This window comes from Aulonocara sp. 'chitande type north' Nkhata Bay, linkage group LG23, assembly GCF_057382095.1.
Source record: "Aulonocara sp. 'chitande type north' Nkhata Bay isolate Kocher_YH1m ecotype deep benthic linkage group LG23, A_spYH_male_GT1.1, whole genome shotgun sequence".
Classification (NCBI taxonomy): domain Eukaryota; kingdom Metazoa; phylum Chordata; class Actinopteri; order Cichliformes; family Cichlidae; genus Aulonocara; species Aulonocara sp. 'chitande type north' Nkhata Bay.
Genome location: NC_141365.1, coordinates 984081 through 1011311, shown reverse-complemented (window position 1 = coordinate 1011311; position 27231 = coordinate 984081). Strand labels below are relative to the sequence as shown.

The 27231-nt window shown below is 35.0% G+C and overlaps 2 protein-coding genes across 2 annotated transcripts; one reads left to right on the top strand and one right to left on the bottom strand.

The window, feature by feature from the left end:
* Positions 1–19329: 19329 nt before the first annotated feature.
* On the top strand, positions 19330–22838 carry LOC147300785 (uncharacterized). Its single transcript, XM_086283385.1, has 6 exons — positions 19330–19554; positions 19865–20127; positions 20323–20513; positions 20647–20740; positions 20922–21115; positions 21736–22838. The coding sequence occupies exons 1-6, from the start codon at positions 19357–19359 to the stop codon at positions 21921–21923; spliced, it is 1128 nt and encodes a 375-aa protein (XP_086139511.1). The 5' UTR covers positions 19330–19356; the 3' UTR covers positions 21924–22838.
* Positions 20947–24600, bottom strand: LOC147300784 (uncharacterized). Its single transcript, XM_086283384.1, has 6 exons — positions 24123–24600; positions 23732–23860; positions 23332–23525; positions 22688–22835; positions 22388–22592; positions 20947–22307 (listed from the first exon to the last, which is right to left on the bottom strand). The coding sequence occupies exons 1-6, from the start codon at positions 24330–24332 to the stop codon at positions 22003–22005; spliced, it is 1191 nt and encodes a 396-aa protein (XP_086139510.1). The 5' UTR covers positions 24333–24600; the 3' UTR covers positions 20947–22002.
* Between the last annotated feature and the right edge of the window lie 2631 nt (positions 24601–27231).

Genomic DNA, 27231 nt, shown 5'->3' with positions numbered 1-27231 from the left:
ATGTAACAGTGAGAAACGCACTGTCTTGGCGAAAGAAAGCGTTTTTGTACAACTTCATATAAATAGCCGTAACTTTTGATAGAAGACTCAGACAAACATGTTTATGGCTTTATCTTATAGAACTCAAGGTTCCCGTGCTGGGAAAACAGGTTTTGCAGCTGTTTGAGCTAAGATTTCCAAGTTATTCACATAATGAAAACCTATACTTTGTTTCGGTCGAGTTCCCCATTCAAATGCATGTAACAGTGAGAAACGCACTGTCTTGGCGAAAGAAAGCGTTTTTGTACAACTTCATATAAATAGCCGTAACTTTTGATAGAAGACTCAGACAAACATGTTTATGGCTTTATCTTATAGAACTCAAGGTTCCCGTGCTGGGAAAACAGGTTTTGCAGCTGTTTGAGCTAAGATTTCCAAGTTATTCACATAATGAAAACCTATACTTTGTTTCGGTCGAGTTCCCCATTCAAATGCATGTAACAGTGAGAAACGCACTGTCTTGGCGAAAGAAAGCGTTTTTGTATAACTTCATATAAATAGCTGTAACTTTTGATAGAAGACTCAGACAAACATGTTTATGGCTTTATCTTATAGAACTCAAGGTCTCCGTGCTGGGCAAACAGGTTTTGCAGCTGTTTGAGCTAAGATTTCCAAGTTATTCACATAATGAAAACCTATACTTTGTTTCGGTGGAGTTCCCCATTCAAATGCATGTAACAGTGAGAAACGCACTGTCTTGGCGAAAGAAAGCGTTTTTGTACAACTTCATATAAATAGCTTTAACTTTTGATAGAAGACTCAGACAAACATGTTTATGGCTTTATCTTATAGAACTCAAGGTTCCCGTGCTGGGAAAACAGGTTTTGCAGCTGTTTGAGCTAAGATTTCCAAGTTATTCACATAATGAAAACCTATACTTTGTTTCGGTCGAGTTCCCCATTCAAATGCATGTAACAGTGAGAAACGCACTGTCTTGGCGAAAGAAAGCTATTTTGTACAACTTCATATAAATAGCTGTAACTTTTGATAGAAGACTCAGACAAACATGTTTATGGCTTTATCTTATAGAACTCAAGGTCTCCGTGCTGGGAAAACAGGTTTTGCAGCTGTTTGAGCTAAGATTTCCAAGTTATTCACATAATGAAAACTTATACTTTGTTTCGGTCGAGTTCCCCATTCAAATGCATGTAACAGTGAGAAACGCACTGTCTTGGCGAAAGAAAGCGTTTTTGTACAACTTCATAGAAATAGCTGTAACTTTTGATAGAAGACTCGGATACACATGTTTATGGCTTTATCTTATAGAACTCAAGGTCTACGTGCTGGGAAAACAGGTTTTGCAGCTGTTTGAGCTAAGATTTCCAAGTTATTCACATAATGAAAACCTATACTTTGTTTCGGTCGAGTTCCCCATTCAAAATGCATGTAACAGTGAGAAACGCACTATCTTGGCGAAAGAAAACGTTTTTGTACAACTTCATAGAAATAGCTGTAACTTTTGATAGAAGACTCAGACAAACATGTTTATGGCCTTATATTATAGAACTCAAGGTCTCCGTGCTGGGAAAACAGGTTTTGCAGCTGTTTGAGCTAAGATTTCCAAGTTATTCACATAATGAAAACCTATACTTTGTTTCGGTCGAGTTCCCCATTCAAATGCATGTAACAGTGAGAAACGCACTGTCTTGGCGAAAGAAAGCTATTTTGTACAACTTCATATAAATAGCTGTAACTTTTGATAGAAGACTCAGACAAACATGTTTATGGCTTTATCTTATAGAACTCAAGGTCTCCGTGCTGGGAAAACAGGTTTTGCAGCTGTTTGAGCTAAGATTTCCAAGTTATTCACATAATGAAAACTTATACTTTGTTTCGGTCGAGTTCCCCATTCAAATGCATGTAACAGTGAGAAACGCACTGTCTTGGCGAAAGAAAGCGTTTTTGTACAACTTCATAGAAATAGCTGTAACTTTTGATAGAAGACTCGGATACACATGTTTATGGCTTTATCTTATAGAACTCAAGGTCTACGTGCTGGGAAAACAGGTTTTGCAGCTGTTTGAGCTAAGATTTCCAAGTTATTCACATAATGAAAACCTATACTTTGTTTCGGTCGAGTTCCCCATTCAAAATGCATGTAACAGTGAGAAACGCACTATCTTGGCGAAAGAAAACGTTTTTGTACAACTTCATAGAAATAGCTGTAACTTTTGATAGAAGACTCAGACAAACATGTTTATGGCCTTATATTATAGAACTCAAGGTCTCCGTGCTGGGAAAACAGGTTTTGCAGCTGTTTGAGCTAAGATTTCCAAGTTATTCACATAATGAAAACCTATACTTTGTTTCGGTGGAGTTCCCCATTCAAATGCATGTAACAGTGAGAAACGCACTGTCTTGGCGAAAGAAAGCGTTTTTGTACAACTTCATATAAATAGCCGTAACTTTTGATAGAAGACTCAGACAAACATGTTTATGGCTTTATCTTATAGAACTCAAGGTTCCCGTGCTGGGAAAACAGGTTTTGCAGCTGTTTGAGCTAAGATTTCCAAGTTATTCACATAATGAAAACTTATACTTTGTTTCGGTCGAGTTCCCCATTCAAATGCATGTAACAGTGAGAAACGCACTGTCTTGGCGAAAGAAAGCGTTTTTGTACAACTTCATATAAATAGCCGTAACTTTTGATAGAAGACTCAGACAAACATGTTTATGGCTTTATCTTATAGAACTCAAGGTTCCCGTGCTGGGAAAACAGGTTTTGCAGCTGTTTGAGCTAAGATTTCCAAGTTATTCACATAATGAAAACCTATACTTTGTTTCGGTCGAGTTCCCCATTCAAATGCATGTAACAGTGAGAAACGCACTGTCTTGGCGAAAGAAAGCGTTTTTGTATAACTTCATATAAATAGCTGTAACTTTTGATAGAAGACTCAGACAAACATGTTTATGGCTTTATCTTATAGAACTCAAGGTCTCCGTGCTGGGCAAACAGGTTTTGCAGCTGTTTGAGCTAAGATTTCCAAGTTATTCACATAATGAAAACCTATACTTTGTTTCGGTCGAGTTCCCCATTCAAATGCATGTAACAGTGAGAAACGCACTGTCTTGGCGAAAGAAAGCGTTTTTGTACAACTTCATATAAATAGCTGTAACTTTTGATAGAAGACTTAGACAAACATGTTTATGGCTTTATCTTATAGAACTCAAGGTTCCCGTGCTGGGAAAACAGGTTTTGCAGCTGTTTGAGCTAAGATTTCCAAGTTATTCACATAATGAAAACTTATACTTTGTTTCGGTCGAGTTCCCCATTCAAAATGCATGTAACAGTGAGAAACGCACTGTCTTGGCGAAAGAAAGCGTTTTTGTACAACTTCATAGAAATAGCTGTAACTTTTGATAGAAGACTCGGATACACATGTTTATGGCTTTATCTTATAGAACTCAAGGTCTCCGTGCTGGGCAAACAGGTTTTGCAGCTGTTTGAGCTAAGATTTCCAAGCTATTCACATAATGAAAACCTATACTTTGTTTCGGTCGAGTTCCCCATTCAAAATGCATGTAACAGTGAGAAACGCACTGTCTTGGCGAAAGAAAACGTTTTTGTACAACTTCATAGAAATAGCTGTAACTTTTGATAGAAGACTCAGACAAACATGTTTATGGCCTTATATTATAGAACTCAAGGTCTACGTGCTGGGAAAACAGGTTTTGCAGCTGTTTGAGCTAAGATTTCAAAGTTATTCACATAATGAAAACCTATACTTTGTTTCGGTCGAGTTCCCCATTCAAAATGCATGTAACAGTGAGAAACGCACTATCTTGGCGAAAGAAAACGTTTTTGTACAACTTCATAGAAATAGCTGTAACTTTTGATAGAAGACTCAGACAAACATGTTTATGGCCTTATATTATAGAACTCAAGGTCTCCGTGCTGGGAAAACAGGTTTTGCAGCTGTTTGAGCTAAGATTTCCAAGTTATTCACATAATGAAAACCTATACTTTGTTTCGGTCGAGTTCCCCATTCAAATGCATGTAACAGTGAGAAACGCACTGTCTTGGCGAAAGAAAGCGTTTTTGTACAACTTCATATAAATAGCCGTAACTTTTGATAGAAGACTCAGACAAACATGTTTATGGCTTTATCTTATAGAACTCAAGGTTCCCGTGCTGGGAAAACAGGTTTTGCAGCTGTTTGAGCTAAGATTTCCAAGTTATTCACATAATGAAAACCTATACTTTGTTTCGGTCGAGTTCCCCATTCAAATGCATGTAACAGTGAGAAACGCACTGTCTTGGTGAAAGAAAGCGTTTTTGTATAACTTCATATAAATAGCTGTAACTTTTGATAGAAGACTCAGACAAACATGTTTATGGCTTTATCTTATAGAACTCAAGGTCTCCGTGCTGGGCAAACAGGTTTTGCAGCTGTTTGAGCTAAGATTTCCAAGTTATTCACATAATGAAAACCTATACTTTGTTTCGGTCGAGTTCCCCATTCAAATGCATGTAACAGTGAGAAACGCACTGTCTTGGCGAAAGAAAGCGTTTTTGTACAACTTCATATAAATAGCTTTAACTTTTGATAGAAGACTCAGACAAACATGTTTATGGCTTTATCTTATAGAACTCAAGGTTCCCGTGCTGGGAAAACAGGTTTTGCAGCTGTTTGAGCTAAGATTTCCAAGTTATTCACATAATGAAAACCTATACTTTGTTTCGGTCGAGTTCCCCATTCAAATGCATGTAACAGTGAGAAACGCACTGTCTTGGCGAAAGAAAGCTATTTTGTACAACTTCATATAAATAGCTGTAACTTTTGATAGAAGACTCAGACAAACATGTTTATGGCTTTATCTTATAGAACTCAAGGTCTCCGTGCTGGGAAAACAGGTTTTGCAGCTGTTTGAGCTAAGATTTCCAAGTTATTCACATAATGAAAACTTATACTTTGTTTCGGTCGAGTTCCCCATTCAAATGCATGTAACAGTGAGAAACGCACTGTCTTGGCGAAAGAAAGCGTTTTTGTACAACTTCATAGAAATAGCTGTAACTTTTGATAGAAGACTCGGATACACATGTTTATGGCTTTATCTTATAGAACTCAAGGTCTACGTGCTGGGAAAACAGGTTTTGCAGCTGTTTGAGCTAAGATTTCCAAGTTATTCACATAATGAAAACCTATACTTTGTTTCGGTCGAGTTCCCCATTCAAAATGCATGTAACAGTGAGAAACGCACTATCTTGGCGAAAGAAAACGTTTTTGTACAACTTCATAGAAATAGCTGTAACTTTTGATAGAAGACTCAGACAAACATGTTTATGGCTTTATCTTATAGAACTCAAGGTTCCCGTGCTGGGAAAACAGGTTTTGCAGCTGTTTGAGCTAAGATTTCCAAGTTATTCACATAATGAAAACCTATACTTTGTTTCGGTCGAGTTCCCCATTCAAATGCATGTAACAGTGAGAAACGCACTGTCTTGGCGAAAGAAAGCGTTTTTGTACAACTTCATATAAATAGCCGTAACTTTTGATAGAAGACTCAGACAAACATGTTTATGGCTTTATCTTATAGAACTCAAGGTTCCCGTGCTGGGAAAACAGGTTTTGCAGCTGTTTGAGCTAAGATTTCCAAGTTATTCACATAATGAAAACCTATACTTTGTTTCGGTCGAGTTCCCCATTCAAATGCATGTAACAGTGAGAAACGCACTGTCTTGGCGAAAGAAAGCGTTTTTGTATAACTTCATATAAATAGATGTAACTTTTGATAGAAGACTCAGACAAACATGTTTATGGCTTTATCTTATAGAACTCAAGGTCTCCGTGCTGGGCAAACAGGTTTTGCAGCTGTTTGAGCTAAGATTTCCAAGTTATTCACATAATGAAAACCTATACTTTGTTTCGGTCGAGTTCCCCATTCAAATGCATGTAACAGTGAGAAACGCACTGTCTTGGCGAAAGAAAGCGTTTTTGTACAACTTCATATAAATAGCTGTAACTTTTGATAGAAGACTTAGACAAACATGTTTATGGCTTTATCTTATAGAACTCAAGGTTCCCGTGCTGGGAAAACAGGTTTTGCAGCTGTTTGAGCTAAGATTTCCAAGTTATTCACATAATGAAAACCTATACTTTGTTTCGGTGGAGTTCCCCATTCAAATGCATGTAACAGTGAGAAACGCACTGTCTTGGCGAAAGAAAGCTATTTTGTACAACTTCATATAAATAGCTGTAACTTTTGATAGAAGACTCAGACAAACATGTTTATGGCTTTATCTTATAGAACTCAAGGTCTCCGTGCTGGGAAAACAGGTTTTGCAGCTGTTTGAGCTAAGATTTCCAAGTTATTCACATAATGAAAACTTATACTTTGTTTCGGTCGAGTTCCCCATTCAAAATGCATGTAACAGTGAGAAACGCACTGTCTTGGCGAAAGAAAGCGTTTTTGTACAACTTCATAGAAATAGCTGTAACTTTTGATAGAAGACTCGGATACACATGTTTATGGCTTTATCTTATAGAACTCAAGGTCTCCGTGCTGGGCAAACAGGTTTTGCAGCTGTTTGAGCTAAGATTTCCAAGTTATTCACATAATGAAAACCTATACTTTGTTTCGGTCGAGTTCCCCATTCAAATGCATGTAACAGTGAGAAACGCACTGTCTTGGCGAAAGAAAGCGTTTTTGTACAACTTCATAGAAATAGCTGTAACTTTTGATAGAAGACTTAGACAAACATGTTTATGGCTTTATCTTATAGAACTCAAGGTTCCCGTGCTGGGAAAACAGGTTTTGCAGCTGTTTGAGCTAAGATTTCCAAGTTATTCACATAATGAAAACCTATACTTTGTTTCGGTCGAGTTCCCCATTCAAATGCATGTAACAGTGAGAAACGCACTGTCTTGGCGAAAGAAAGCGTTTTTGTACAACTTCATATGAATAGCTGTAACTTTTGATAGAAGACTCGGATACACATGTTTATGGCTTTATCTTATAGAACTCAAGGTTCCCGTGCTGGGCAAACGGGTTTTGCAGCTGTTTGAGCTAAGATTTCCAAGTTATTCACATAATGAAAACCTATACTTTGTTTCGGTGGAGTTCCCCATTCAAATGCATGTAACAGTGAGAAACGCACTGTCTTGGCGAAAGAAAACGTTTTCGTACAACTTCATAGAAATAGCTGTAACTTTTGATAGAAGACTCAGACAAACATGTTTATGGCTTTATCTTATAGAACTCAAGGTCTCCGTGCTGGGCAAACAGGTTTTGCAGCTGTTTGAGCTAAGATTTCCAAGTTATTCACATAATGAAAACCTATACTTTGTTTCGGTGGAGTTCCCCATTCAAATGCATGTAACAGTGAGAAACGCACTGTCTTGGCGAAAGAAAGCGTTTTTGTACAACTTCATATAAATAGCTGTAACTTTTGATAGAAGACTTAGACAAACATGTTTATGGCTTTATCTTATAGAACTCAAGGTTCCCGTGCTGGGCAAACAGGTTTTGCAGCTGTTTGAGCTAAGATTTCCAAGTTATTCACATAATGAAAACCTATACTTTGTTTCGGTCGAGTTCCCCATTCAAATGCATGTAACAGTGAGAAACGCACTGTCTTGGCGAAAGAAAGCTATTTTGTACAACTTCATATAAATAGCTGTAACTTTTGATAGAAGACTCAGACAAACATGTTTATGGCTTTATCTTATAGAACTCAAGGTCTCCGTGCTGGGAAAACAGGTTTTGCAGCTGTTTGAGCTAAGATTTCCAAGTTATTCACATAATGAAAACTTATACTTTGTTTCGGTCGAGTTCCCCATTCAAAATGCATGTAACAGTGAGAAACGCACTGTCTTGGCGAAAGAAAGCGTTTTTGTACAACTTCATAGAAATAGCTGTAACTTTTGATAGAAGACTCGGATACACATGTTTATGGCTTTATCTTATAGAACTCAAGGTCTCCGTGCTGGGCAAACAGGTTTTGCAGCTGTTTGAGCTAAGATTTCCAAGTTATTCACATAATGAAAACCTATACTTTGTTTCGGTCGAGTTCCCCATTCAAATGCATGTAACAGTGAGAAACGCACTGTCTTGGCGAAAGAAAGCGTTTTTGTACAACTTCATAGAAATAGCTGTAACTTTTGATAGAAGACTTAGACAAACATGTTTATGGCTTTATCTTATAGAACTCAAGGTTCCCGTGCTGGGAAAACAGGTTTTGCAGCTGTTTGAGCTAAGATTTCCAAGTTATTCACATAATGAAAACCTATACTTTGTTTCGGTCGAGTTCCCCATTCAAATGCATGTAACAGTGAGAAACGCACTGTCTTGGCGAAAGAAAGCGTTTTTGTACAACTTCATATGAATAGCTGTAACTTTTGATAGAAGACTCGGATACACATGTTTATGGCTTTATCTTATAGAACTCAAGGTTCCCGTGCTGGGCAAACGGGTTTTGCAGCTGTTTGAGCTAAGATTTCCAAGTTATTCACATAATGAAAACCTATACTTTGTTTCGGTGGAGTTCCCCATTCAAATGCATGTAACAGTGAGAAACGCACTGTCTTGGCGAAAGAAAACGTTTTCGTACAACTTCATAGAAATAGCTGTAACTTTTGATAGAAGACTCAGACAAACATGTTTATGGCTTTATCTTATAGAACTCAAGGTCTCCGTGCTGGGCAAACAGGTTTTGCAGCTGTTTGAGCTAAGATTTCCAAGTTATTCACATAATGAAAACCTATACTTTGTTTCGGTGGAGTTCCCCATTCAAATGCATGTAACAGTGAGAAACGCACTGTCTTGGCGAAAGAAAGCGTTTTTGTACAACTTCATATAAATAGCTGTAACTTTTGATAGAAGACTTAGACAAACATGTTTATGGCTTTATCTTATAGAACTCAAGGTTCCCGTGCTGGGCAAACAGGTTTTGCAGCTGTTTGAGCTAAGATTTCCAAGTTATTCACATAATGAAAACCTATACTTTGTTTCGGTCGAGTTCCCCATTCAAATGCATGTAACAGTGAGAAACGCACTGTCTTGGCGAAAGAAAGCTATTTTGTACAACTTCATATAAATAGCTGTAACTTTTGATAGAAGACTCAGACAAACATGTTTATGGCTTTATCTTATAGAACTCAAGGTCTCCGTGCTGGGAAAACAGGTTTTGCAGCTGTTTGAGCTAAGATTTCCAAGTTATTCACATAATGAAAACTTATACTTTGTTTCGGTCGAGTTCCCCATTCAAAATGCATGTAACAGTGAGAAACGCACTGTCTTGGCGAAAGAAAGCGTTTTTGTACAACTTCATAGAAATAGCTGTAACTTTTGATAGAAGACTCGGATACACATGTTTATGGCTTTATCTTATAGAACTCAAGGTCTCCGTGCTGGGCAAACAGGTTTTGCAGCTGTTTGAGCTAAGATTTCCAAGTTATTCACATAATGAAAACCTATACTTTGTTTCGGTCGAGTTCCCCATTCAAATGCATGTAACAGTGAGAAACGCACTGTCTTGGCGAAAGAAAGCGTTTTTGTACAACTTCATAGAAATAGCTGTAACTTTTGATAGAAGACTTAGACAAACATGTTTATGGCTTTATCTTATAGAACTCAAGGTTCCCGTGCTGGGAAAACAGGTTTTGCAGCTGTTTGAGCTAAGATTTCCAAGTTATTCACATAATGAAAACCTATACTTTGTTTCGGTCGAGTTCCCCATTCAAATGCATGTAACAGTGAGAAACGCACTGTCTTGGCGAAAGAAAGCGTTTTTGTACAACTTCATATGAATAGCTGTAACTTTTGATAGAAGACTCGGATACACATGTTTATGGCTTTATCTTATAGAACTCAAGGTTCCCGTGCTGGGCAAACGGGTTTTGCAGCTGTTTGAGCTAAGATTTCCAAGTTATTCACATAATGAAAACCTATACTTTGTTTCGGTGGAGTTCCCCATTCAAATGCATGTAACAGTGAGAAACGCACTGTCTTGGCGAAAGAAAACGTTTTCGTACAACTTCATAGAAATAGCTGTAACTTTTGATAGAAGACTCAGACAAACATGTTTATGGCTTTATCTTATAGAACTCAAGGTCTCCGTGCTGGGCAAACAGGTTTTGCAGCTGTTTGAGCTAAGATTTCCAAGTTATTCACATAATGAAAACCTATACTTTCTTTCGGTGGAGTTCCCCATTCAAATGCATGTAACAGTGAGAAACGCACTGTCTTGGCGAAAGAAAGCGTTTTTGTACAACTTCATATAAATAGCTGTAACTTTTGATAGAAGACTTAGACAAACATGTTTATGGCTTTATCTTATAGAACTCAAGGTTCCCGTGCTGGGCAAACAGGTTTTGCAGCTGTTTGAGCTAAGATTTCCAAGTTATTCACATAATGAAAACCTATACTTTGTTTCGGTCGAGTTCCCCATTCAAATGCATGTAACAGTGAGAAACGCACTGTCTTGGCGAAAGAAAGCTATTTTGTACAACTTCATATAAATAGCTGTAACTTTTGATAGAAGACTCAGACAAACATGTTTATGGCTTTATCTTATAGAACTCAAGGTCTCCGTGCTGGGAAAACAGGTTTTGCAGCTGTTTGAGCTAAGATTTCCAAGTTATTCACATAATGAAAACTTATACTTTGTTTCGGTCGAGTTCCCCATTCAAAATGCATGTAACAGTGAGAAACGCACTGTCTTGGCGAAAGAAAGCGTTTTTGTACAACTTCATATAAATAGCTGTAACTTTTGATAGAAGACTCGGATACACATGTTTATGGCTTTATCTTATAGAACTCAAGGTCTCCGTGCTGGGCAAACAGGTTTTGCAGCTGTTTGAGCTAAGATTTCCAAGTTATTCACATAATGAAAACCTATACTTTGTTTCGGTCGAGTTCCCCATTCAAATGCATGTAACAGTGAGAAACGCACTGTCTTGGCGAAAGAAAGCGTTTTTGTACAACTTCATATAAATAGCTGTAACTTTTGATAGAAGACTCGGATACACATGTTTATGGCTTTATCTTATAGAACTCAAGGTCTCCGTGCTGGGCAAACAGGTTTTGCAGCTGTTTGAGCTAAGATTTCCAAGTTATTCACATAATGAAAACTTATACTTTGTTTCGGTCGAGTTCCCCATTCAAATGCATGTAACAGTGAGAAACGCACTGTCTTGGCGAAAGAAAGCGTTTTTGTACAACTTCATATAAATAGCTGTAACTTTTGATAGAAGACTCGGATACACATGTTTATGGCTTTATCTTATAGAACTCAAGGTTCCCGTGCTGGGCAAACAGGTTTTGCAGCTGTTTGAGCTAAGATTTCCAAGTTATTCACATAATGAAAACCTATACTTTGTTTCGGTCGAGTTCCCCATTCAAATGCATGTAACAGTGAGAAACGCACTGTCTTGGCGAAAGAAAACGTTTTCGTACAACTTCATAGAAATAGCTGTAACTTTTGATAGAAGACTGAGACAAACATTTTTATGGCCTTATATTATAGAACTCAAGGTCTCCGTGCTGGGAAAACAGGTTTTGCAGCTGTTTGAGCTAAGATTTCCAAGTTATTCACATAATGAAAACTTATACTTTGTTTCGGTCGAGTTCCCCATTCAAATGCATGTAACAGTGAGAAACGCACTGTCTTGGCGAAAGAAAGCGTTTTTGTACAACTTCATATAAATAGCTGTAACTTTTGATAGAAGACTCAGACAAACATGTTTATGGCTTTATCTTATAGAACTCAAGGTCTCCGTGCTGGGCAAACAGGTTTTGCAGCTGTTTGAGCTAAGATTTCCAAGTTATTCACATAATGAAAACCTATACTTTGTTTCGGTCGAGTTCCCCATTCAAATGCATGTAACAGTGAGAAACGCACTGTCTTGGCGAAAGAAAGCGTTTTTGTATAACTTCATATAAATAGCTGTAACTTTTGATAGAAGACTCAGACAAACATGTTTATGGCTTTATCTTATAGAACTCAAGGTCTCCGTGCTGGGCAAACAGGTTTTGCAGCTGTTTGAGCTAAGATTTCCAAGTTATTCACATAATGAAAACCTATACTTTGTTTCGGTCGAGTTCCGAAAATGCACCAAGGTTCCGGAATGTTCGGAATTCCGGAATGTTCAGCGTTCCGGAATGCACCAAGGTTCCGGAATGTTCGGAATTCCGGATTGTTCAGAGTTCCGGAATGTTCAGAATTCCGGAATGCACCAAGGTTCCGGAATGTTCGGAATTCCGGAATGTTCAGGGTTCCGGAATGCACCAAGGTTCTGGAATGTTCGGAATTCCAGAATGTTCAGAGTTCCAGAATGCACCAAGGTTCCGGAATGTTCAGAGTTCCGGAATGCACCAAGGTTCCGGAATGTTCAGAATTCCGGAATGCACCAAGGTTCCGGAATGCACCAAGGTTCCGGAATGTTCGGAATTCCGGAATGCACCAAGGTTCCGGAATGTTCGGAATTCCGGAATGTTCAGAGTTCCGGAATGCACCAAGGTTCCGGAATGCACAAAGGTTCCGGAATGTTCAGAGTTCCGGAATGCACCAAGGTTCCGGAATGTTCGGAATTCCGGAATGTTCAGAGTTCCGGAATGAACCAAGGTTCCGGAATGTTCGGAATTCCGGAATGTTCAGAGTTCCGGAATGCACCAAGGTTCGGGAATGTTCGGAATTCCGGAATGCACCAAGGTTCCGGAATGTTCGGAATTCCATTCAAACTCTGTTCTGTATATTCTAATTCCCTTGTTTTCATTCAAACTCTGTTCTGTACATTCTAATTCCGTTGTTTTCATTCAAACTCTGTTCTGTACATTTTAATTCTGTTGTTTTGATTCAAATTCCATTGTTTTGATTCAAATTCTGTTCTCTACATTCTAATTCCGTTGTTTTTTTATTCAAACTCTGTTCTGTACATTCTAATTCCGTTCTTTTCATTCAAACTCTGTTCTGTACATTCTAATTCCGTTGTTTTCATTCAAAGTCTGTTCTGTACATTCTAATTCCGTTGTTTTCATTCTAATTCCGTTGTTTTCATTCAAACTCTGTTCTGTACATTCTAATTCAGTTGTTTTCATTCTAATTCCGTTGTTTTTTTATTCAAACTCTGTTCTGTACATTCTAATTCCGTTGTTTTCATTCAAAGTCTGTTCTGTACATTCTAATTCCGTTGTTTTCATTCAAAGTCTGTTCTGTACATTCTAATTCCATTGTTTTTATTCAAACTCTGTTCTGTACATTCTAATTCCGTTGTTTTCATTCAAAGTCTGTTCTGTACATTCTAATTCCGTTGTTTTCATTCAAACTCTGTTCTGTACATTCTAATTCCATTGTTTTTATTCAAACTCTGCTCTGTACATTCTACTTCCGTTTTTCATTCAAACTCTGTTCTGTACATTCTAATTCCGTTGTTTTCATTCAAAGTCTGTTGTGTACATTCTACTTCCGTTGTTTTCATTCAAACTCTGTTCTGTATATTCTAAATCCCTTGTTTTCATTCAAACTCTGTTCTGTACATTCTAATTCCGTTGTTTTCATTCAAACTCTGTTCTGTACATTCTAATTCAGTTGTTTTCATTCTAATTCCGTTGTTTTTTTATTCAAACTCTGTTCTGTACATTCTAATTCCGTTGTTTTCATTCAAAGTCTGTTCTGTACATTCTAATTCCATTGTTTTTATTCAAACTCTGTTCTGTACATTCTACTTCCGTTTTTCATTCAAACTCTGTTCTGTACATTCTAATTCCGTTGTTTTCATTCAAAGTCTGTTCTGTACATTCTAATTCCGTTGTTTTCATTCAAACTCTGTTCTGTTCATTCTAATTCCGTTGTTTTCATTCAAACTCTGTTCTGTACATTCTAATTCTGTTTTTTTCATTCAAACTCTGTTCTGTACATTTTAATTCCGTTTTTTTTTCATTCAAAGTCTGTTCTGTACATTCTAATTCCGTTGTTTTCATTCAAAGTCTGTTCTGTACATTTCAATTCAGTTTTTTTTATTCTAATTCCGTTGTTTTCATTCAAACTCTGTTCTGTATATTCTAATTCCTTTGATTTCATTCAAACTCTGTTCTGTACATTCAAATCCGTTGTTTTCATTCAAACTCTGTTCTGTACATTCTAATTCCGTTGTTTTCATTCTAATTCTGTTTGTTTCAATATTCCATTGTTTTCATTCTAATTCTGTTTTCATTCAAACTCTGTTCTGTACATTTCAATTCAGTTTTTTTTATTCTAATTCCATTGTTTTCATTCAAACTCTGTTCTGTACATTCTAATTCTGTTTTTTTCATTCAAACTCTGTTCTGTACATTTTAATTCCGTTTTTTTTCATTCAAACTCTGTTCTGTACATTTCAATTCTGTTGTTTTCATTCAAATTCCATTGTTTTTATTCAAACTCTGTTCTGTACATTCTAATTCCGTTGTTTTCATTCAAACTCTGTTCTGTACATTCTAATTCCGTTGTTTTCATTCAAACTCTATTCTGTACATTCCAATTCCGTTGTTTTCATTCAAACTCTGTTCTGTACATTTCAATTCTGTTTTTTTTATTCTAATTCCATTGTTTTCATTCAAACTCTGTTCTGTACATTCTACTTCCGTTTTTCATTCAAACTCTGTTCTGTACATTCTAATTCCGTTGTTTTCATTCAAACTCTGTTCTGTACATTCTAATTCCGTTGTTTTCATTCAAACTCTGTTCTGTACATTCTAAATCCGTTGTTTTCATTCAAACTCTGTTCTGTTCATTCTAATTCCGTTGTTTTCATTCAAACTCTGTTCTGTTCATTCTAATTCTGTTGTTTTGATTCAAATTCCATTGTTTTTCCATTGAACTGAATTTGAATGAAAACAATGGAATTTGAATGAAAACAACAGAATTAGAATGAAAACAATCGACTACTAATACATTCTAATTCCGTTGTTTTCATTCAAACTCTGTGCTATACATTTAAATTCTGTTGTTTTGATTCAAATTCCATTGTTTTCATTCAAACTCTGTTCTGTACATTCTAATTCCGTTGTTTACATTCAAACTCTGTTCTGTACATTCTAATTCTCTTGTTCTCATTCAAATTCCGTTTTTTTTTCATTCAAACTCTGTGCTATACATTTAAATTCTGTTGTTTTGATTCAAATTCCATTGTTTTCATTCAAACTCTGTTCTGTACATTCTAATTCCGTTGTTTACATTCAAACTCTGTTCTGTACATTCTAATTCCATTGTTTTCATTCAAACTCTGTTCTGTACATTCTAATTCTTTTGTTTTCATTCAAAGTCTGTTCTGTACATTCTAATTCCGTTGTTTTCATTCAAAGTCTGTTCTGTACATTTCAATTCAGTTTTTTTTATTCTAATTCCGTTGTTTTCATTCAAACTCTGTTCTGTACATTCTAATTCCTTTGATTTCATTCAAACTCTGTTCTGTACATTCAAATCCGTTTTTTTCATTCAAACTCTGTTCTGTACATTCTAATTCCGTTGTTTTCATTCTAATTCTGTTTGTTTCAATATTCCATTGTTTTCATTCTAATTCTGTTTTCATTCAAACTCTGTTCTGTACATTTCAATTCAGTTTTTTTTATTCTAATTCCATTGTTTTCATTCAAACTCTGTTCTGTACATTCTAATTCTGTTTTTTTCATTCAAACTCTGTTCTGTACATTTTAATTCCGTTTTTTTTTCATTCAAACTCTGTTCTGTACATTTCAATTCTGTTGTTTTCATTCAAATTCCATTGTTTTTATTCAAACTCTGTTCTGTACATTCTAATTCCGTTGTTTTCATTCAAACTCTGTTCTGTACATTTTAATTCCGTTGTTTTCATTTAAAGTCTGTTCTGTACATTCTAATTCTCTTGTTTTCATTCAAATTCTGTTCTGTACATTCTAATTCCGTTGTTTTCATTCAAACTCTGTTCTCTACATTCTAATTCTGTTGTTTTCATTCAAATTCCATTGTTTTGATTCAAATTCAGTTCTGTTCATTCTAATTCTGCTTTTTTTCATTCAAATTCCGTTGTTTTCATTCTAATTCCGTTGTTTTTTTTATTCAAACTCTGTTCTGTACATCATAATTCCGTTGTTTTCATTCAGAGTCTGTTCTGTACATTCTAATTCTGTTGTTTTAATTCAAACTCTGTTCTGTACATTCTAATTCCGTTGTTTTCTTTCAAACTCTGTTCTGTACAAATCAGTTTTTTTTATTCTAATTCTCTTGTTTTCATTCAAACTCTGTTCCGTACATTCTAATTCCGTTTTTTTCATTCAAACTCTGTTCTGTACATTTCAATTCTGTTGTTTTGATTCAAATTCCATTGTTTTCATTCAAACTCTGTTCTGTACATTCTAATTCTGTTGTTTTGATTCAAATTCCATTGTTTTTCCATTGAACTGAATTTGAATCAAAACAATGGAATTTGAATGAAAACAATGGACTATTAATACATTCTAATTCCGTTGTTGTCATTCAAACTCTGTTCTGTACATTCCAATTCAGTTTTTTTTATTCTAATTCCATTGTTTTCATTCAAACTCTGTTCTGTACATTCTAATTCCGTTTTTTTCATTCAACCTCTGTTCTGTACATTTCTATTCTGTTGTTTTGATTCAAATTCCATTGTTTTTATTCAAACTCTGTTTTGTACATTCTACTTCCGTTTTTCATTCAAACTCTGTTCTGTATATTCTAATTCTGTTGTTTTCATTCAAACTCTATTCTGTACATTCTAATTCCGTTGTTTTCATTCAAACTCTGTTCTGTACATTTCAATTCTGTTTTTTTATTCTAATTCTGTTGTTTTCATTCAAACTCTGTTCTGTACGTTCTAATTACGTTGTTTTCATTCAAACTCTGTTCTGTACATTCTAATTCCGTTTTTTTTCATTCAAACTCTGTTCTGTACATTCTAATTCCGTTGTTTTCATTCAAACTCTGTTCTCTACATTCTAATTCCGTTTTTTTCATTCAAACTCTGTTCTGTACATTCTAATTCCTTTGATATCATTCAAACTCTGTTCTGTACATTTTAATTCCGTTGTTTTCATTTAAAGTCTGTTCTGTACATTCTAATTCTCTTGTTTTCATTCAAATTCTGTTCTGTACATTCTAATTCCGTTGTTTTCATTCAAACTCTGTTCTCTACATTCTAATTCTGTTGTTTTCATTCAAATTCCATTGTTTTGATTCAAATTCAGTTCTGTTCATTCTAATTCTGTTGTTTTCATTCAAACTCTGTTCTGTACATTCTAATTCTGTTGTTTTGATTCAAATTCCATTGTTTTTCCATTGAACTGAATTTGAATGAAAACAATGGAATTTGAATGAAAACAACAGAATTAGAATGAAAACAATGGACTATTAATACATTCTAATTCCATTGTTTTCATTCAAACTCTGTTCTGTACATTTCAATTCTGTTTTTTTAATTCTAATTCTGTTGTTTTGATTCAAATTCAGTTCTGTTCATTCTAATTCTGTTGTTTTTTTCTAATTCCGTTGTTTTTTTATTCAAACTCTGTTCTGTACATTCTAATTCCGTTGTTTTCATTCAAACTGTTCTCTACATTCTAATTCTGTTGTTTTCATTCAAATTCCATTGTTTTGATTCAAATTCAGTTCTGTTCATTCTAATTCTGTTGTTTTCATTCAAACTCTGTTCTGTACATTCTAATTCTGTTGTTTTGATTCAAATTCCATTGTTTTTCCATTGAACTGAATTTGAATCAAAACAATGGAATTTGAATGAAAACAACAGAATTAGAATGAAAACAATGGACTATTAATACATTCTAATTCCGTTGTTTTCATTCAAACTCTGTTCTGTACATTCTAATTCTGTTTTTTTCATTCAAACTCTGTTCTGTACATTCTAATTCCGTTTTTTTTCATTCAAACTCTGTTCTGTACATTTCAATTCTGTGGTTTTGATTCAAATTCCATTGTTTTCTTTCAAATTCTGTTCTCTACTCTAATTCCGTTGTTTTCATTCTAATTCTGTTGTTTGTTTTAATATTCCATTGTTTTCATTCTAATTCTGTTGTTTTCATTCAAATTCCGTTTTTTTCATTCAAACTTTGTTCTATACATTTCAATTCTCTTGTTTTGATTCAAATTCCATTGTTTTCTTTCAAATTCTGTTCTCTACATTCTAATTCCGTTGTTTTCATTCAAACTCTGTTCTGTACATTCTAATTCCGTTGTTTTCATTCAAACTCTGTTCTGTACATTCTAATTCTCTTGTTCTCATTCAAATTCCGTTTTTTTCATTCAAACTCTGTTCTATACATTTCAATTCTCTTGTTTTGATTCAAATTCCATTGTTTTCTTTCAAATTCTGTTCTCTACATTCTAATTCCGTTGTTTTCATTCAAACTCTGTTCTGTACATTCTAATTCCGTTGTTTTCATTTAAACTCTGTTCTGTACATTCTAATTCCGTTGTGTTCATTCAAACTCTGTTCTGTACATTCTATTTCCGTTGTTTTCATTCAAACTCTGTTGTGTACATTCTAATTCCGTTGTTTTCATTCAAATTCCATTGTTTTGATTCAAATTCAGTTCTGTTCATTCTAATTTCGTTGTTTTCATTCAAACTCTGTTCTGTACATTCTAATTCTCTTGTTCTCATTCAAATTCCGTTTTTTTCATTCAAACTCTGTTCTATACATTTCAATTCTCTTGTTTTGATTCAAATTCCATTGTTTTCTTTCAAATTCTGTTCTCTACATTCTAATTCCGTTGTTTTCATTCAAACTCTGTTCTGTACATTCTAATTCCGTTGTTTTCATTCAAACTCTGTTCTGTACATTCTAATTCTGTTGTGTTCATTCAAACTCTGTTCTGTACATTCTAATTCCGTTGTTTTCATTCAAACTCTGTTCTCTACATTCTAATTCTGTTGTTTTCATTCAAATTCCATTGTTTTGATTCAAATTCAGTTCTGTTCATTCTAATTCTGTTGTTTTCATTCAAACTCTGTTCTGTACATTCTAATTCTGTTGTTTTGATTCAAATTCCATTGTTTTTCCATTGAACTGAATTTGAATCAAAACAATGGAATTTGAATGAAAACAACAGAATTAGAATGAAAACAATGGACTATTAATGGTCCGTGTACTTTTCGGTATTTGAAGTTTTGTTTCAGAAACCAAAACGAAAAAACGATATTTAAAAGAATTTTCATTTTTTAAATTTTTGATAAAGAATAAAATGGGCGAAAATAACTTGTTTTTTCATTCGGTGGTAACAAATAGCCATCATACACTTAAAATTAGACGTGCTTTTTTGGATTTCTTCGTGATTCAAATAATGAAAGTATACTAGCGCAAAAACAAAAAAATAGACGCATTTTCAATGTCTGAAACGGGAAGTACTTCTTCTGCGCGTTTTTTTATGGCGCGCGCACACCGTCCCCCACACAAGAGATCGACGGCCTTAAAGTTACACTGGAATAAACAGAGGATGGACCATTACGTTGTTTTTAGGAAAACTAAGAGAGTGACACTCCGGGACGAAGACATGACTGCAGAAAAACTGGGTCGCATCTTTCAGGTAGATATGTAAACTTCGCAAACTTTGCTTTCAGCAGTTTTTTTTATGAACGTTATTGTTCTTCCTTACTGCGGAACGGCTAACGTTAACATTTGGTGATTTCATGTAGGCCTACTTTTACTAATACTATGTCTAGCCGTCTTCATTGTGCTAATATGTGAATTGTGCACATGTGCTAATGTGTAAATAGTTATTCATTGACTTTTACCGGCTACTAGCTAATAAGTAAGCCTTTAGAGCCTATTAACCGTGTGCACAGGAGTAACACGTTAGCAGAGCAACGTGATTTACGGAAACTTTTCTTAAACAGGTATCCGCGCATACTCTGTACATCACGGATGATTCAAACGTGGCTATGTTCCCCGGTGCGGTCTCTGGTGTTTTCAGCGCATTAGACCTTACACCCAGAGGTCACTATGAAGTCCACGGAGAAGACATGGAGTCAATTCCAACAGCAGGTTCCAGCGGGCAGCGTTTTGCATTTATGCGAGCACCAGCTGTGGCAGCGTCTGCACCTTCACGTTCACAGCAGGCTACTTCAAGTTCCCCTATGTCCTCCAAAACATTTCAGAGGTAGGATGAGTCTGTGTTCTTGAATATTAAATTACAGAACAGGCAAAATAAAAAGAAACATAAGGTGCATGGATAGTTGAATTGTTAAGAATAGCAAAGCTGTTTTAGTACAATTTGCCTATAGCAATCACTGAATGGATTTGTGGCCTGCTGTCTTTTACAAGATATGTAAAATTATTATGTTTTGTTTTACAGATCAGTGTACTTTGCAGATGTAGTTGGTGGGAGGTTGATTCCCAATAGAATGGTGGTTGTACGATTCCTGGAGTCTGAGGCTACGCTTCAAGGGATAGTAGGAAAAGTGCAAGATGCCATTGGTAATTACAACCCAATAATTTTGACAGATGCACAGGGCAATGCAATTCTGGAGTCGGAGGGCACAACAGGTGAGCCATAATATTACAGCTAAAGCCCATATCTTATGGAGAGACATGTCTTACCAGACTCTTTGTAATATTTATTGGGTAATATGGTATTGGCTTCTAAACAGGTTTCTTTGGTTTTGTTTTTCATCTGTAGGGTCACAGTACTGGAGACAAAATGCACGAAAAATTCTTGCTGTGCCTGAACAAGACTTTAATTGCCTCCAGGGAACAAAGAGGAAGAAACTGAGGTATGTGAATAAATATGTATATACTATAGGATGAACATCAATATAGAAGAATTAATTTGATTTAAATCCTATAATAGCAGTAAGACATCACTACATAAATCATCATCTATCAGTAAGTGATGTGATGTTTCTTTAAGCCAGTAAGTAGCTTTGACATCTGATTATCCATTTTTATTTGTAGCAGCCATAAAGATGATGACAGTGCCAGTTTGGGAGAAGTGAGTGACAAAATAGAAGAGTTGGTGTTGGCATCTCAAAGTCTGCCAGCTGTCACAGCAGCAATCAAAGAGCTCACTGATCTTGCAGTTGCCCAGAAAGTCACAACCCCCAAGCTGCAGACACTCAAGGAGGGATTTAGCTGCGTGGTTTGTATGAGTATGTTCAAATGTTGCTTAGTAAATACATTACATCTACACTAACATTTTAATTACAATTAAAACAATGTCAAACCACATTCAATCATTACTTTGGACAAACATTTTTTTACCAAACATAGGCTCTTTATTCAGCAGTGTCCATTTAAATACTTAGGCACAGACAATCAAGATGCAGGTCTACTGTAACATAACATTCAAAAGTTTACATGCACATTTAATTTGGGTTCTCCTTGCAATCTTGACTATGAAAGTATAGCTTTTCAAATTGATTACAATGTCAGTATGGGTGACGGTACACTGTTCACAGTAATGTAAAACTAAAAAGTTCACATTTAAAATGGGACTGTAGTTGCATATATTGAATCAAGTACCTGTAACTTTTTCATTTTTCTTGCTTGCTAATTGAGAAAATGTACTGATTTTGCCCCTCATCAATTATAGACAAAAATATAGACAGGGACTTTCTCAGAACAGCGTGAACAAGAGGAATTACAGAATAACCAAAAATATTCTGCATGCTGTCTGTAAATTTATGTCAAGACTGACTTTGAACCTATAGTTTGAACTAAATTCAACATAAATGGATAACAGTCTCACTTATCTGATTTACTTTTGCAGACATCATTGAGGATCCAGTGTTCTCACTGTGCTGCAGAAGCATTATTGGCTGCAAGACATGTGTGGAACAGTGGCAAGAGACATCACAGCACTGTGCAAAATGCAGGGAGAGTAACAACGGAGTTCTACAAATTACTGGTCTAACAGCTGCATTTTCTGTATTGAAATCTTTTTTTGCAGAGGAGTAATGTAGTGTGTACACACAAATGTTTACAGTCAGTTGATTTTTTTTTTTGTCTGTTCTGTACAGTTTACAGATGCAGTGGTTCATACATTTCTCTGAGTTATGTTTATGAGACAGAGCAGAGCTTCTTTGTATGGCATAAAGTCACCATTTACGGCTCTAAAAAACAAATGTGAAATATCAGGATATTTTTCTGCAAAATGACTCTCTGTTCTAAGTTTGTCCTGTTCGGTTGTGAAGGGATCAACTCCAAAAGTCGAATATTCTTTGAGTGCAGATCCCAAGTGCTGCCTGTAAAGGTCTGCTGCTTCAAGTGCATTTGGCAAGAGCTCTGGAGAAATTCTTCTTTTACACCCATGTTCTGCAAAGTGATTTGGTATGCCTTTTCCTGTAAAAAATAGAGGAGGTGTTTAAATGTTCATTATCAGGGTTGTAAGCAATCTGACTTTTTTTTTTTTTTTTTTTTACCTGGGATTCTATGAGCATTCCATGATTCTACCACACTTGCAAGACCAATGTTACACAGCTGACAGGTTAGATTGGACACACAGTATCGCACAAGGTTATCCTCCATATCTATCTCCTCCTGGTCCATCAGCTGGAGTAGGGCAGTTTTTAGTGGGTAGTTGACACGGTTGTTGATTTCAGGCCAAATCCTTTCAACTGTGTGGTTCTAAAAGAGTTAAAAGAAACATGTCTTAAATGTACGTAGTAGTACACGTAATAGTATAAGAATTTCAGCTGATGTTAATGGTACTTAAATCTTACTCTTGTGGATGAGGTCTGTAAATAAGGCAGTCTCTCCTGATTGAAGCGATGATGTGACAGCATCTCTTGCATGAACAGTGTTAAATAAAATTCCTTTCCATGGTCTACTCGCACCTGGTCCCACATACCATAGGTGATCACTGCAGGTCTGGTACAGGAAAAATAAAGAACATTTATTAACTATTTTGCTTTAAGACCAGCAAAGGTGTTATTATTTTGAATGTATTCATTCATGTTTTTTTTGGGTAATATTTTAGTTGTAGTAGGACAACATATATTTCTTAAGTTTCTTTGCAATGTCACTGTCATGCTCAGACTTTAGATGTATGTCAGAACAATTGAAAGATATGTGGAAATCCAAGAACCTTGTTCCATTCATAAATGAACACTGATTAATTGCAATAAAGTAGTTAAATGATTCATGTGCAATTCCATTTTATTTATTTTTACATTAATAGAAAATGTTGATCAAAATGTTTGGTAAGTTCTTAATATATTATATTCAGGAACATAACCAGACCCATCTGTTGCATGTCTAATTTAAATTCAAATATTGTAAATTTGGGTGCAGCTCATGTCCAATATGACTAACATGTCCATCAAAACACTTAAGATGAAATAAATGGTTTGAGAGGTTGTATTACCTGAAAACATATTCATAGATGCTCAAGTTGTTTTTGATTGGCATTGTGGAATGACTCACAATCTTTTTACTGAATCCATCTACAGCTAAAACATGGGTGACTCCAAACATTACAAGTTTCTCGTTTTGGTCCAGGTGAACCTTGTGCCCCATGCATTCAGCATGGTACGGTGTGGGATTAAGATTCCGAGCTCCCTTACAAAAAAATCACAAAAATAAATGACAGCTGACTGGATAAAGGCAGATTTGATCATACGTTTGAGGAAGAGTCAAGTAACTGTTAAAGCAGGGCGTACATCTGTTAAACAGAATTAGGCCCTACCATTACATGATGTATATCACAAATATGACAAAGAACATTGGAATACAGTTCTAGTGGAAGATTAAATAACATAGGCTACCTGGCGTCTTGCTTCATGATAAGGTTGATGCACCTCTCTTAAAATTGACCCAATTCGTCCCTCTGCAGCATGTACCCCTTTTGTGGACAGATAGCCCTTCATCATTTTGCGGCCATATGTTGGGCCCACCTGTTTAAAATAAAAGATCATGCTACTACTAGAACAACAAATGTAAAGTAGCTTATTCTGAAAGCAAATGTGTAAAGCTAAAGTATTGTGCTAATTAACTGTACAAATACCAGTGAGAGACATCTTTAAAATAACTAACGTTACCCACCACCCGCAAGACGCTAAAACGCGCGGGCGCGCGCACACAGTCTAGACTAACCCCCTTACAACCCAGTTAAGACAACCATACACAGTCATAAGGTGAAGGAAGAAAGTACCTTACCTCATTTATAGCTTGTGTCACCTCAAGCTCCAACCGTGTGTCCGAGAGTCGACAGCTAGTGATTTGCTCAGCACAAAACTTTCTAACATTTCTCGCAGAAAATCCTCTCACTTCCCCGTGTTCATATGACAGACGCTCTGATATAATTTCCGATGACAGGCCTTGTTTTGCCATCTCCATGATCACGTCTGAGTATTTTTCCAACGTCATGATGTCCACACTACAGTGTTTGCCATAAGTTTGCGCATCACTTGTACAGGTTGTTGACCTACTAAAACTTCCGGTTCAGACAAAATAAATAAAGGGCCCTTTCTCGTTCTTTTTTCTTGGGTTTTTCGTTTCTGATGTGCGAAAGGACAAAATGAAAAAAACAATTGTTTTACGTTTTTCATTTTAGCTTTTTAAGTTGAGAATTAAATAAGTGTCTCATTTTCTTTTTTAAATTATACTTTCTGAAACGAAACTTCAAATACCGAAAAGTACACGGACCATTAATACATTCTAATTCCGTTGTTTTCATTCAAACTCTGTTCTGTACATTTCAATTCAGTTTTTTTTATTCTAATTCCATTGTTTTCATTCAAACTCTGTTCTGTACATTCTAATTCTGTTTTTTTCATTCAAACTCTGTTCTGTACATTCTAATTCCGTTTTTTTCATTCAAACTCTATTCTGTACATTCTAATTCCGTTGTTTTCATTCAAACTCTGTTCTGTACATTTCAATTCTGTTTTTTTTATTCTAATTCTGTTTTTTTCATTCAAACTCTGTTCTGTACATTCTAATTCCGTTTTTTTCATTCAAACTCTGTTCTGTACATTTCTATTCTGTTGTTTTGATTCAAATTCCATTGTTTTTATTCAAACTCTGTTTTGTACATTCTACTTCCGTTGTTTTCATTCAAACTCTGTTGTGTACATTCTAATTCCGTTGTGTTCATTCAAACTCTGTTCTGTACATTCTAATTCCGTTGTTTTCATTCAAACTCTGTTCTCTACATTCTAATTCTGTTGTTTTCATTCAAATTCCATTGTTTTGATTCAAATTCAGTTCTGTTCATTCTAATTCTGTTGTTTTCATTCAAACTCTGTTCTGTACATTCTAATTCTGTTGTTTTGATTCAAATTCCATTGTTTTTCCATTGAACTGAATTTGAATCAAAACAATGGAATTTGAATGAAAACAACAGAATTAGAATGAAAACAATGGACTATTAATACATTCTAATTCCGTTGTTTTCATTCAAACTCTGTTCTGTACATTTCAATTCAGTTTTTTTTATTCTAATTCCATTGTTTTCATTCAAACTCTGTTCTGTACATTCTAATTCTGTTTTTTTCATTCAAACTCTGTTCTGTACATTCTAATTCCGTTTTTTTCATTCAAACTCTATTCTGTACATTCTAATTCCGTTGTTTTCATTTAAACTCTGTTCTGTACATTTCAATTCTGTTTTTTTTATTCTAATTCTGTTTTTTTCATTCAAACTCTGTTCTGTACATTCTAATTCCGTTTTTTTCATTCAAACTCTGTTCTGTACATTTCTATTCTGTTGTTTTGATTCAAATTCCATTGTTTTTATTCAAACTCTGTTTTGTACATTCTACTTCCGTTGTTTTCATTCAAAATCTGTTCTGTACATTCTAATTCCGTTGTTTTCATTCAAATTCCATTGTTTTGATTCAAATTCAGTTCTGTTCATTCTAATTTCGTTGTTTTCATTCAAACTCTGTTCTGTACATTCTAATTCTCTTGTTCTCATTCAAATTCCGTTTTTTTCATTCAAACTCTGTTCTATACATTTCAATTCTCTTGTTTTGATTCAAATTCCATTGTTTTCTTTCAAATTCTGTTCTCTACATTCTAATTCCGTTGTTTTCATTCAAACTCTGTTCTGTACATTCTAATTCCGTTGTTTTCATTCAAACTCTGTTCTGTACATTCTAATTCCGTTGTGTTCATTCAAACTCTGTTCTGTACATTCTAATTCCGTTGTTTTCATTCAAACTCTGTTCTCTACATTCTAATTCTGTTGTTTTCATTCAAATTCCATTGTTTTGATTCAAATTCAGTTCTGTTCATTCTAATTCTGTTGTTTTCATTCAAACTCTGTTCTGTACATTCTAATTCTGTTGTTTTGATTCAAATTCCATTGTTTTTCCATTGAACTGAATTTGAATCAAAACAATGGAATTTGAATGAAAACAACAGAATTAGAATGAAAACAATGGACTATTAATACATTCTAATTCCGTTGTTTTCATTCAAACTCTGTTCTGTACATTTCAATTCAGTTTTTTTTCTTCTAATTCCCTTGTTTTCATTCAAACTCTGTTCTGTACATTCTAATTCTGTTTTTTTCATTCAAACTCTGTTCTGTACATTCTAATTCCGTTTTTTTCATTCAAACTCTATTCTGTACATTCTAATTCCGTTGTTTTCATTCAAACTCTGTTCTGTACATTTCAATTCTGTTTTTTTTTATTCTAATTCTGTTTTTTTCATTCAAACTCTGTTCTGTACATTCTAATTCCGTTTTTTTCATTCAAACTCTGTTCTGTACATTTCTATTCTGTTGTTTTGATTCAAATTCCAGTGTTTTTATTCAAACTCTGTTTTGTACATCCTACTTCCGTTTTTCATTCAAACTCTGTTCTGTATATTCTAATTCTGTTGTTTTCATTCAAAGTCTGTTCTGTACATTCTAATTCCGTTGTTTTCATTCAAACTCTGTTCTGTACATTCTAATTCCGTTGTTTTCATTCAAACTCTATTCTGTACATTCTAATTCCGTTGTGTTCATTCAAACTCTGTTCTGTACATTCTATTTCCGTTGTTTTCATTCAAACTCTGTTCTGTACATTCTAATTCCGTTGTTTTCATTCAAACTCTATTCTGTACATTCTAATTCCGTTGTTTTCATTCAAACTCTGTTCTGTACATTTCAATTCTGTTTTTTTTATTCTAATTCCGTTGTTTTCATTCAAACTCTGTTCTGTACATTCTAATTCCGTTTTTTTCATTCAAACTCTGTTCTGTACATTTCTATTCTGTTGTTTTGATTCAAATTCCATTGTTTTTATTCAAACTCTGTTTTGTACATTCTACT

Excerpts from the sequence above, each read along its gene's own strand:
- LOC147300785 (XM_086283385.1), top strand. The coding sequence starts at position 19,357 with ATGTCTGAAACGGGAAGTACTTCTTCTGCGCGTTTTTTTATGGCGCGC. Across the intron at positions 19,555-19,864 it reads AACTGGGTCGCATCTTTCAG|GTATCCGCGCATACTCTGTA; the intron begins GTAGATATGTAA and ends TTTCTTAAACAG. Across the intron at positions 20,128-20,322 it reads TCCTCCAAAACATTTCAGAG|ATCAGTGTACTTTGCAGATG; the intron begins GTAGGATGAGTC and ends TTTGTTTTACAG.
- LOC147300784 (XM_086283384.1), bottom strand. The coding sequence starts at position 24,332 with ATGACGTTGGAAAAATACTCAGACGTGATCATGGAGATGGCAAAACAA. Across the intron at positions 23,526-23,731 it reads ATCATGAAGCAAGACGCCAG|GGAGCTCGGAATCTTAATCC; the intron begins GTAGCCTATGTT and ends TTTTTTTGTAAG. Across the intron at positions 22,836-23,331 it reads ATCTATGAATATGTTTTCAG|ACCTGCAGTGATCACCTATG; the intron begins GTAATACAACCT and ends TTCCTGTACCAG.